This window comes from Dermochelys coriacea, chromosome 8 (assembly GCF_009764565.3).
Source record: "Dermochelys coriacea isolate rDerCor1 chromosome 8, rDerCor1.pri.v4, whole genome shotgun sequence".
NCBI classification, from domain to species: domain Eukaryota; kingdom Metazoa; phylum Chordata; order Testudines; family Dermochelyidae; genus Dermochelys; species Dermochelys coriacea.
In genome coordinates this window covers 96895011-96906502 of record NC_050075.1, presented here as the reverse complement: position 1 = coordinate 96906502, position 11492 = coordinate 96895011, and the positions used below count along the sequence as shown (strand labels likewise).

The 11492-nt window shown below is 41.4% G+C and overlaps 1 protein-coding gene across 1 annotated transcript; it reads left to right on the top strand.

Annotated features, from left to right (window-relative positions):
• The first annotated feature begins 3775 nt into the window (after window positions 1-3775).
• LOC119860142 lies at window positions 3776-10647 on the top strand. The gene is made up of 4 exons (XM_043520302.1): window positions 3776-4027; window positions 4059-4338; window positions 6351-6456; window positions 9508-10647. The coding sequence occupies exons 2-4, from the start codon at window positions 4087-4089 to the stop codon at window positions 10263-10265; spliced, it is 1116 nt and encodes a 371-aa protein (XP_043376237.1). The 5' UTR covers window positions 3776-4027; window positions 4059-4086; the 3' UTR covers window positions 10266-10647.
• Window positions 10648-11492: the final 845 nt, after the last annotated feature.

The window sequence follows — 11492 nt, the reverse complement described above, 5'->3', positions numbered from 1 at the left end:
AACTCTTTCCAATTTAAAGAAAAAATAGACTCAGAATGTAGGTTTCTTCCTCTTCTTGGAATTAGATGCAGTCTATAGAAAGCCCAGGAAGAATATACCTGTTTTTTCCACATTAATGAATACTTAATTTTGAACAGTTAATCCAGCTAACTGAAGAACTATTTAATTGCTGACAAATGAAGTCAACAGTTTGCTGGAAAAATTTCTACCTCCCCTTTAAAAAAATAATTTCAATGACTGAACCATTTATAATGTGAAAAATACCTACTCTGGAACAGCGGAAACTTTAAATCATTCTTCACAGGCAAATCTCTCTGGTTTTCCTATTTTTCAGAAAGTATTTTAACTACTGCAATGTTAGCATTAGTCACAGAGCTATGCCAGTGTTGTTTCTGCCAAAATGTTTCAAGAGGGATCTAAACTTAAGGGAAGGTCTTGTGGAATCTATTCTTAAAATCAGAGCATCACTAAACAACTTAGTTCAGTACAAAGAAAAGGAGTACTTGTGGCACCTTAAAGACTAACAAATTTATTAGAGCATAAGCTTTCGTGAGCTACAGCTCACTTCATCGGATGCATCCAATGAAGTGAGCTGTAGCTCACGAAAGCTTATGCTCTAATAAATTTGTTAGTCTCTAAGGTGCCACAAGTACTCCTTTTCTTTTTGCGAATACAGACTAACACGGCTGCTACTCTGAAACCTTAGTTCAGTACAGTCCTTCATTAGAGCAATGATTTCATCACATAGGGCCACACAGTGGAACTCTCCCTCACCTGGCTGAGCACATGACTCTCACAAGCAGCTATACTGGTTTCAATGGGACTATGGGTATGTCTACACACTGCAAACACAGGGTGTGACTGCAGTTTTGTAGACATACCCTAGCTATTTTTAATCTAGCTCGCTTGGGTACCGGGGTAGTGAAGCAGAGTTTTAAATATTTATGGGGCATGAAGGGCAGCATGGGAGAAAGCACAAAGGTTCTTGTTTTGAAAATTTAACTAAGTGGGGGAATCATGCCACCTTCTTATCTTAGTTACCCCAGTATAACTAAATATGATTGGATAGTCTCCAAATTCTGGAGTTATTCTGGTTATAATCGGGTAGACTGAGAGCAGAATTTGCCCCTTAGGACATCTTGGAGTCTTTTTCCAGTGAGAATAACTTCAACTTCCTTAAACTTTCTGACTTAGATTCTTTATCACTGGTGCCATTTTGATTTAATGACGGTATTATTACCCTACTACACTACTTCAGAGTAAAAAATCCTTCCTGTTCTTAGTCTTAACTTCCAGTCTGGCTCTCTCCAGGTGAGCACAGCCCTAGTGCCCAGGGCTATAAGAAAACAAATGACTGTGCCTGTCCAAAAGAGGTATTATAAGTAGAGATGGGGAAGGGGAAAAATCATATATGTACATAAAGTAAATTGCAAAATATGGCACAGATGGGTCTTGAAAGCAGATATGTTAGTATATGACAGCATACTGTGTAAGAGAATGAGCAACAAGGGACATTTTGTTTAACTTTGGGGAAAGTCACAAGTCATAGTGCAGCATAGTTTCATAAAAGTTAGAGATGGAAAAGACCTACTGGTCGCCCAATCCATCTGCTTACCAATGTAGGTTTGTTTCCTGCAGTATATTGTTCAGTGTTTTGTTCTGTATAGTTTTAAAAATCCCATGTGTTGGGACTTCCAGCATATCTGTTGGAACTCAGGAGACTATACTCCCTATCACAAATTTATAGTCAGGAGCTTTTTTCTGATATACTCAAGCTCATTTTTTTCTTTTCTTAATTCTATCCTGCTGCTCCTAGTTACACCAGTGCATTACATCAAATAACTCCTCTTCATCCTTTAAGAGGGGCATCTCAGAGCTCATAGCCCAGGGAGTGGAGGTAGGGGGCTCTGGTAGCTTTAAAGCAGCTTTGTGCATTTCCAATCCTGAGCTGGCCTGCAGTCTCTAGTGTAATTTAGACAGCCCTGAAAGTCCATCTTGAAATTTTAGCAGATCTTTCTCATGCAGGGTACGTGACATTACAGTACCATAAACAGAAAATGCTAAGCATCCACCTTCTGAAAATCAGACCCCCTTCAAACAGTGTTTCAAATTGGAAACCTAAAAAATTGTAAAAAGAACGGGGAGTACTTTTGGCACCCTATAGACTAACAAATATGCTCAAACAAATTTGTTAGTCTCTAAAGTGCCACAAGTACTCCTCGTTCTTTTTGCTGATACAGACTAACACGGCTACCACTCTGAAACCTAAAAAATTGTGGCACTCAAAATTACTAGTTACTTTTTAAAACATGGGCTATTAATTCACACAGCCCCCCTGTGATAAATGTATAATCTCCATTGGCCCATAGAAAAATGGAAGCACGGGGATTAAATGATTTGCACGTCACACATGGAGACACTGTCATGCCTGGAGTTAAAATCTGGACTACTGGCTCCCACTTCTGTGCTCATACCACACCTCTCTCACACACAGCAAAATGTAACGTGTAAAGATGTGTGTGCAGCTGACTGAAGAATTAAAAAGATCTAAGTCTCAGATGACAAGGTGGGAGAGGTAATATCCTTTATAGAACCGATTTCTGTTGGTGAAAGAGACAAGCTTTTGATCTACACAGATCTCTTCTTCAACACTGCAAACAGAAGCACAGCTTGATCAATCTCAAAACATCTTTGATTCCATTCACTCTCTAAGCATCACTGAATGTACTACATTTCAGACTCTCAGCTAGGCTGACCACAACCCAACCTTTCATCTAGACAGATTTGTTCTGTTAGGTGGCCAGATGAAGGAGACATTTGTTGGAGAAGGGGCAGGGGGGAAGTTGCTTAGAATGCTCCTGCTTTGCCCAGGTTTCTAACTTTATTTGGATTTTAAGTAACTGTTTTGAACTTCCAGGGTCTCATCAGGGAGTTTACTATTACACTCCAATGCCTTTTTCTATAAAACTATAAAAATAGTTGCTCATATTCTTGGAAAGAAGAAAGGAACAAATCAGCCTATTTTACTCAATCCTAATACTGCTGATTTATACTGTAACAGCAGGCAGGTGGTAATAAAAATCAGGTGTGCTGTGGCACCTACAGAGCACAGGGAGCCTGTGTTCCAACAGGAGGGGATTCCTAGGTTTTGGAAGACAGTTGGGAACTGAGCCCTTCCTCTTTCCAAGCAGGAAAGAGCTGAATCCTGGAGCTGTCAATGCACTCTGGGGAGTTGACAAAGAAGGGAAATGTGATAAACACACCACATCACCTGTGGGAGAACACTTCTCACACAGCCATCACTCTGTATCAGACCAATCAGTCCTCACCTTCAAAGACAACCTGCACAAAACTTTCAAAAGATGAGCCTGGGAATTTAAAGACACTTGGCTAGACACTACAAACCATGGACTGAATAGAAACACTGGGCTTACTTCTTATTACAACAATCTATAACCCACTAACAACCCCCACCCCCAGTTACCTTTTCCCCTCCCCTCTCTTCCTTCCCCCCCATGACTAGAACCAATGGGCCCTACTTTTGCGAAACAATTTGTTCAAACCTTGTATTGTGCAGTGACCCCCTGAGTTAGTGTCCCAGACCTGAAGCAGAGCTCTGGGCAGCTGCAAAGCTTGTCTTGCTCACCCACAGAAGCTGGTCCAATTCAAGCTATCAGCTCACCTACCTGCTCTGGCTAAGGCAGCAGAGGGGGGTGCGGGTGTCTGCCCAGGGGCCGGGCTGAAGGCTCCCTGCCCCGAGGGAGCCACTACTGCCGCCGCCTGCTGCGCCGCCGGTGCTGCCCCCCTCCCCCCCCCGTCTTGGAGGGGGAGGCCGCTGACGTCAAGGTCTAGCGCGGGCCTGCCTGGCCCGTCATTAAAGGCTGGGCTGAGCGGGGGGCATGGCAGGAGCCGCGGCACGGCAAGCTCAAGGAGCAGGCGGTGCCAACGCCAGCCCGGCTGTAGAGGGGAGCAGCCGCCGCAGGAGCGGGGACGCCCCATCCCGCTGAAGTTAGTGCCTGAGGCAGCCCGGGCAGAGGACTCGCTTCCCCTGCGCTCCGCGGGCTGGGGCTGCCGCGGGGGGGCCGGATGCCGCCCGGGGAGCTGGAGCAAGGGCGGCGCAGCGGCTCTCCGGCCCAGCGCGGGGCCGCGGGCCGGCGCTCGTGCCGGGTGCCCAAGTGCGCGCGCTGCAGGAACCACGGCGTGGTGTCCGGCCTGAAGGGCCACAAGCGGCTGTGCCGGTGGCGGGACTGCGCGTGCGCCGCCTGCCGCCTGGTGCTGGAGCGGCAGCGCGTGACGGCCGCGCAGGTGGCTCTGCGGCGGCAGCAGCGCGCCGGGCAGGTGAGCACGGGGCAGCCCCTCGCCGCCGGGCGCGGGCGGAAGCAGCGGCGCTGAGGCAGGGCTGCAGTGGCGGAAGGTAGAGTCCGGGAGGGGAGTGGTAAATCTCCCGCCTGGTGAGGTAAATGTTGTATTGAGAGTTGTTAAAGGACTCAGGCGAGCTGGGTTCTGTTCCTGGCCCCGGTGTGCCTCAGTTTCCCCCTCTGTAAAATGGGGATAGATAATGGTGCTGCCCTCCTGGGTAAAGTGGTTTGAGTTCGCTGGATGAAACGCACTGGGTAAGAGTTAGCGTTACATTAGCAGTAGCTCTACCCCTGGCCCCTGCTTGGTTTAGTTTTGTACAGCCTTGCCCTTTGGGGCCCTGGCTGAAGTTTTAGTACATTTTAGCAAAAAAGAAAAGGAGGACTTGTGGCACCTTAGAGACTAACAAATTTATTAGAGCATAAGCTTTCGTGAGCTACGGCTCACTTCATCGGATGCATTCGGTGGAAAATACAGTGGGGATTTATATACACACACACAGAGAATATGAAACAATGGGTTTTATACACACTGTAAGGAGTACATTTTAGGATGATAAAGGTTAATTAACATTTTATTGGATTTGTTAAATATTCTTGCAAATTTGAAAACTGGATAAATGCTGAACATATAATACACTACTTCGGCTCCTACCATAAATCTGTATTTAGCTACTTAAACAAGTAGCCAGATTTTCAAGTGCCAAACACCCACCAACTCCACTGACTTCCATGGGTGTTCAGCACTCTTGATAACGGATCCAGGTACTTAGATGCCCAAATATGGATGTCAGAACCTAAATGTATTATGAAATACTTAGCTCTTACATAGCACTTTTCATCAGTAGATCACAAAGGACTTTACAAAGTATCATTATTTTTCCCTTAAACTTTTGTTCTTAAACATCTTGGCATAGGTATTTCTTACTATGTAATTGCTTTACTTAGGCTTCAAGAAAATGGAGCTCTGGGTTAAGCTCAAAAGCTTGTCTCTATTACCAACAGAAGTTGGTCCAATAAAAGATATTGCCTCACCCACCTTGTCTCAGGGTATTCAGTATGAACTGTAGGATCCGGACTCTTTAATGCTGCTGTGTGTATACAAAAATAGTACTGTTAATGCATTATTTCTGTAGAATTAGACTGCAGCCCCAAACAAACTTCAAACTTCAGGGTTGAAGTCTCAGTTCCTCTGTAATTTATCTTGGTATTAAAGGACTGAGGGAAGTACCAATAGGCCAGCCTGACAAGCATTTTCCAAAAGAATTTGCTATCCTATTGGAAAAGGAAATGTAGATTGTGATGTTCTGAACAATCTCCTGTTGAATGAAATCATGGTGCAGTAGCAAGTCTGCTTTTTATTGGCAGAATCCTGTTGTAATTCCTTAGTGGTGTAAAGGAGGATGGAGTAATGGACAAAAGTTATTTCCCTTTCTTAAATTGGCAACAGAATGAGTGTTTATTCAGGTAGCTAGATTAAGTTTCTAACAAGCATTACATTTAACAAGGTTGAGTGCATACTCAGTATTCACAAAATAGGATCCTAACATTTTTTTCTTCATTTGAAGTGATATTTTCCCCCACCCTTCAAAATACTTTCAATATTCTTACTATACTAACTTTAGTAGTATCTTAGTAATGAAAACATAAGCCCTCAATCAACACTTAAAACTTAGTTCAACATGGCTATGATGCTCAGAGGTGTGAAAAATCCACACTGCTGACTGAAGTAGCTAGCCCAATCTAGCCTCTGCTGTAGGCACAGCTATGTTGATGGAAGAATGTTTCCATCAACCTAGCTACAATCACTAGTGGTAGTGTAGTTCCTACAGCCATGGAAAAACCCCTTCCATTGCGGTAGTCTGTGTCTGCATTAGGGGGTGTCCAGTATAGCTACAATGGTGTGGCCATGTCACTGTGGCGCCCATAGTATAGACATGGCCTAAAATGGATTGTGTGGTTTATCTTCTTTTCTCTTTCAATGACTCGGCACAGGTTAAGAAAGATGAAGATGAACATTCTCTGCTATCAACCAGTTGCAGATTAAACTATCAGCAGTATCCCAAGAATACCAACACCTGGACCAAAAGCATACCGGCAGGTAAGAATCTGTCTATCTAAGGCCTCAACTTGGCAAGATACTTATGCCTAACTTGGAGCATGTGAGTAGTCCCATTGAATTCCACAGGACTGTTCTTGTGTTTAAAGTCAGGCATGTAGTTAAGCATGTTGTTGAATCAGGATTTTTTTTTTTTAAACAAATGCATATCAACACAAAGTCCTTCCTATATCTGTTTTATTTACACTAAATCAATATGACAGGGATATGTTGATTTTAATTTTAGCACACTTATTTAGGACTAGATTGTGATACTTACTCATGTAGAGTAGTACCCTACTTCAGAGAGGCTGCCTGTAGTGTAAGATAGATACTCGGCAATCTGGCCCTTAATGATACAACGCACAAAAATTTTAAAAAATCACATGGCTGCTGTGTCCCCTGTTAAATAATCTGTAGTTTGATATTTGATTTAAATTCTGTTGTATTTCTTCACTACTCCTGCAAATGTGAAAACCGGATGACCTACTGAACATATGAGTATAGTACACTAGTTAGGCTCCTATAGTAAATCTGTGTTTAGCTACCTAAACAAGTAGCCAGGTTTTCAATTGCTGAACACCCACCAGCTCCATTGTCATCAGTGGTTGCATTACACTTCTACATTCTCCTTTTGTGACACTGTCCATCTAGGGTGACCAGATGTCCTGATAGTTGTTTGTCCCACGTCCTGACCGATGTATGGTTGGGACACCATTTGTCCCAATATTTTGCTTCGGCAGCACTCTGGCCTTTTTTTTAAAAAAAAACAAAAAAAAAACAAACCTTGGGGCGGCAAAAAACCTAGAGCTGGCCAGGGGGGCAGGGCGTGAGCCTGTGGCTGCCCCCCCATGTGTTCCAATATTTTGTTCTTGTCATCTAGTCATCCTATGGCCATCCCAAATTAGCCTCTGTAACAATTGGCCTTTGGAATTTCCAAGAAGGATGCTCTCTGTCTCAAGGTAGAGTACATCCCCATATTTCAGTTGAGGAACAGATTTAAGCTAAAATTAAACGTGTTACTGTTAAACCAAAACAAGTGCCCTGTCCAGTTTAAACTGGTGCAAATATGTGTAGACAAGGCCAAAAGTGAAAAATTTTGACAGTCTGGGCAATTAACTATTAGAACAGACTAGCAAGGGATGTCATGGATTCAGTCATTTTGAAATCTTTAAATCAAGACTGAATGTCTCTCTAAAAAGATATGTCCTAGTTCAACCACATTGTATTTGGACTTGATGAAGGAATTATGAGGTAAAATTCTATAGCCTGTGTTATGCAGGTCAGATTAGAATATCATAATGGTTCCTTTTAGTCTTAGTGTGTGAATTGAATGGGGATTAGGCATAGAGCTGGGCGAAATTCTCAAAAAATTCTTTCATAGAAAAATGTGGGTTTTTTTCAGGAAAAAACCTATCAAATTGACAGTTTTGGTTGCATTGTATTTATTTTTTGGAACAAGTCAACATTTCATTTAGACTTTTTATTTTGAAAAAGTAGAAATGTTTTGTTTCAACTCTGATTTGAAATAGCATTTAAAAAAGAAACCCAACAACAACACACAACCAAAAAAAGGGAAGACACCTGAATTAGCTGAATTGAAACAAAAAAACTTGGGGGGGGGGGGAAGATTTGGTTAATTCAAAACAATCTGATTTGATTTGATGAAAAAATTACATTGTTTTGATTTGAATTGGTTTGGATTTCTTTGGGGGATTCATTCAGCCCCTGAACTGAAAAATTCATTATTTTTTCATTTTGACTTAGGAAGAAACTTTTCCTTTTGGGTATGTTCTTCTATAAGTGTCTTCTGAAACAGATGGTCCTGGGCACTGTAAAAGACAGGATACTGGACCATACAGAGCATTGGTCTGATCCATTACGATAATTCCTATGTTCCTAAAATATTGTCAGTGATGGACGTAGTAGGGCCACAGGCAAGAAGCTATGTTACCTGCATTGACAGGAGTGAGAATGCTCAGGTCCTATGTTTGTAAAGCCCCTTGTACATTTTATAGCACTGAATAGTTATTTAAATCTTAATCGTAATGCAAAGGTGTAGTTCCATTTAAACATAAAATCCTAGCCTTGCTAGTAAACTTTTTGCAAATAGAGGACAAGGATCATGACTTACGAGGAGAGGGTGAGGGAACTGGGGTTATTTAGTCTGCAGAAGAGAAGACTGAGGGGGGGATTTGATAGCAGCCTTCAACTACCTGAAGGGGGGTTCCAAAGAGGATGGATCTAGGCTGTTCTCAGTGGTGGCAGATTATGGAACAAGAAGCAATGGTCTCAAATTGCAGTGGGGGAGGTCTAGGTTGGATATTAGGAAAAACTATTTCACTAAGACGGTGGTGAAGCACTAGAATGGGTTACCTCAGGAGGTGGTGGAATCTCCATCCTTAGAGGTTTTTAAGGCCCGGCTTGACAAAGCCCTGGCTGGGATGATTTAGTTGGGGTTGGTCCTGCTTTGAGAAGGGAGTTGTATTAGATGACCTCCTGAGGTCTCTTCCAACTCTAATTTCTATGATTCTATGTCTGCTAATGATCAAAAATATGTTTCTACTTTCTAATTTCTATCTTTGTTAGATAGTCCAGACTATTCAGAGGGTTAGACAAGTTATCCGTTACACGATCCATGTAAAAATGAAGTCAAATCTATGTGACTGTTTGTTTTTTAAATTAATAAAAACCTTTCAACAAATGTTTCTAGGAGGCACTAAAATAATTAGTCCATTAAGATAAATTCTTAGTCTATGGGACAGCATGGTGTACCAGACAGAGCACTGGACTAGGAATTAGGAACCTGGGCAAGTTACTTTCCTTCTCTGCATTTTCCCTCTCATCCTTTGTCTGACTTGTCTAGTTAGACCATAAACTCTTCCAGGCAGGGTCCAGAGATGTCTGTTACTACATGTTTGCACAGCATCTAACACAAAGGGACCCTGATCTTAGCTAGGATCTACAGTACACTACAGTAATGATCAAATGATGATGATGATGATAATGATAATGATAAGAGTACTAAAGGAAGCTTTTCATTTGTTCTCCTAGGGTATAAACCTCCTTCACAGGAAAGCCAAGTCCTCTTTTCTAACTTGAGTGAGAGAATGAGAAAACGAAGAACATTTGCAGATAAAGAGCTGGAATGCATAATGCTGGAGAGAGAACTTAGGCAGAGAGAACTAAAGGAATTAGCTGTAGCTCAAAGTCTACAAAGACCAAATGAAGACTTTTTACCAGGCACAGAAACAAACCCATTTAGGATTGGACACAGCCAGCTTTGTGACTCAACATATTTTAACCACAATTTGATAAATGTTTGGTTTCCTTTGATACATTCAAGCACTATGCTTTTTCAGACTAGAGATTTTTTCCTGCCAAATGTAACTACTTTTACATCAGGTCAAATCGAAAGTAACCTTTTACAGAAATATACCTTTACTAAGAATGCAGAGAAATATGCACAAGTGTGTAAGGAGCTGGCTCAGGCCAATATTTTATCCAAAGAACTTGGATCCTTTCAGAGCAATTTGAGATTGAAGGCAACAAAAACACAAGCAAGTTTTGAAAAAGGTAAAGAACATTTTGTGTCCAACCAGAAGCAGGGCATTGGCTCAGAAGGTTTTATCTTACAAAATGATCCTTCCATACCAGAAAAACAGCATGTGAGCCAACATGTGAAAAATAAGTGTTCTGTGGCAAAGGAGAACCTCGGACACTTAGCTAGAATATCCCAAGAATGTTGTTCAGAAATGAAAATTAAAAATCAGAGCTTGTCATTTTCAGTGGAATCCTTGTTAAAAGTCTAAACAAGTATTCAGAGCCCAGTTCTACTTTTTTTGAATTCAATGACAAAATCTTACTGACTCAGTGTATCAACTGTGTGCCTGATTCTCTAACCCTTTCTCACATGAGTAGGCCCATTGACTTGAGTCTGATCATCATGCTCCCAATGAAGTCAATGCAAAACATCCAATCTTTAGTTGGAGTCCAAATGGGACTACTAGTGAGAATAGCAAGGTCAGGCTCAATGTTGAAGATACTGTGTTTTTTCTTTACTCACAGTCAGCACTCTGAATCTATGTAATATTATTTTAAGAAAAAAGAAAAGGAGTACTTGTGGCACCTTAGAGACTAAAAGTACTCCTTTTCTTTTTGCGAATACAGACTAACACGGCTGCTACTCTGAAACCTGTCATTATTTTAAGAGTTTGTTATTCTAACAATGTATGTTGTCTGTATATAAAATAGTTGTAGTTTTTAATTTCTTTATTTAAAATATTATCAACAAAATGTATAGAACTACTGTAGATTTTATAATTTTAAACTAAACATGTATTGGGGTGATATTTTGGCTTTTTAAAAATTACTTGTTAGTGCATGTATTTTGCAAGACAGTGTAAATGGGTGTGTTTGCATACTGAATAAAAGTGTTAAGATTTCATTTTGTGGAAATGGAAAACCAGTTTATTTGAATAAAATGGGCTTAGTTGATACAAAGGCTTAATTTGTTGATGTAATATGATACAAGGGCACATTTTTACACCATTGTTCCAGATTTTAGGGCATCATTCAGTTGTCACATTGGTATAAGCCAGGACTAAAGTCCATTGAAAAGAGTCCCATTGATTTTTAGTGAGGTTAAATGACCAGAGAATCAAACCCTAAAATGCATACCAAAAAAAAAAAAAAAGTTCAGCACTTGCTCTGTTTTCAGCATACCTAACAGAATATTCAAGCAAACAAAATAATGTAATCATATTTAATATGTACACTCTGGTTTGACTTTACAAGACAGATTCTGGGACACATCCTCAGCTGGTATGCACACAGATGAAATCTCTAACATCCTAATAGCAGCCTAGTAGATATTCACAGGCAGAATTTGGTCCCAAACTGGAGGGAGTATGCCATAGGGTGATGTGCCGTTGGGGAGAGGAAAAGACTTGCCAATCGCTTCAAAGATCCATGCTCACTCCTCCCACAGGGCCACATTATGCCATTGATTAACTAGAACTTCCACTAGCAGGTAATAG

Excerpts from the sequence above, each read along its gene's own strand:
- LOC119860142 (XM_043520302.1), top strand. The coding sequence starts at position 4,087 with ATGCCGCCCGGGGAGCTGGAGCAAGGGCGGCGCAGCGGCTCTCCGGCC. Across the intron at positions 4,339-6,350 it reads GGCAGCAGCGCGCCGGGCAG|GTTAAGAAAGATGAAGATGA; the intron begins GTGAGCACGGGG and ends GACTCGGCACAG. Across the intron at positions 6,457-9,507 it reads GACCAAAAGCATACCGGCAG|GGTATAAACCTCCTTCACAG; the intron begins GTAAGAATCTGT and ends TTGTTCTCCTAG.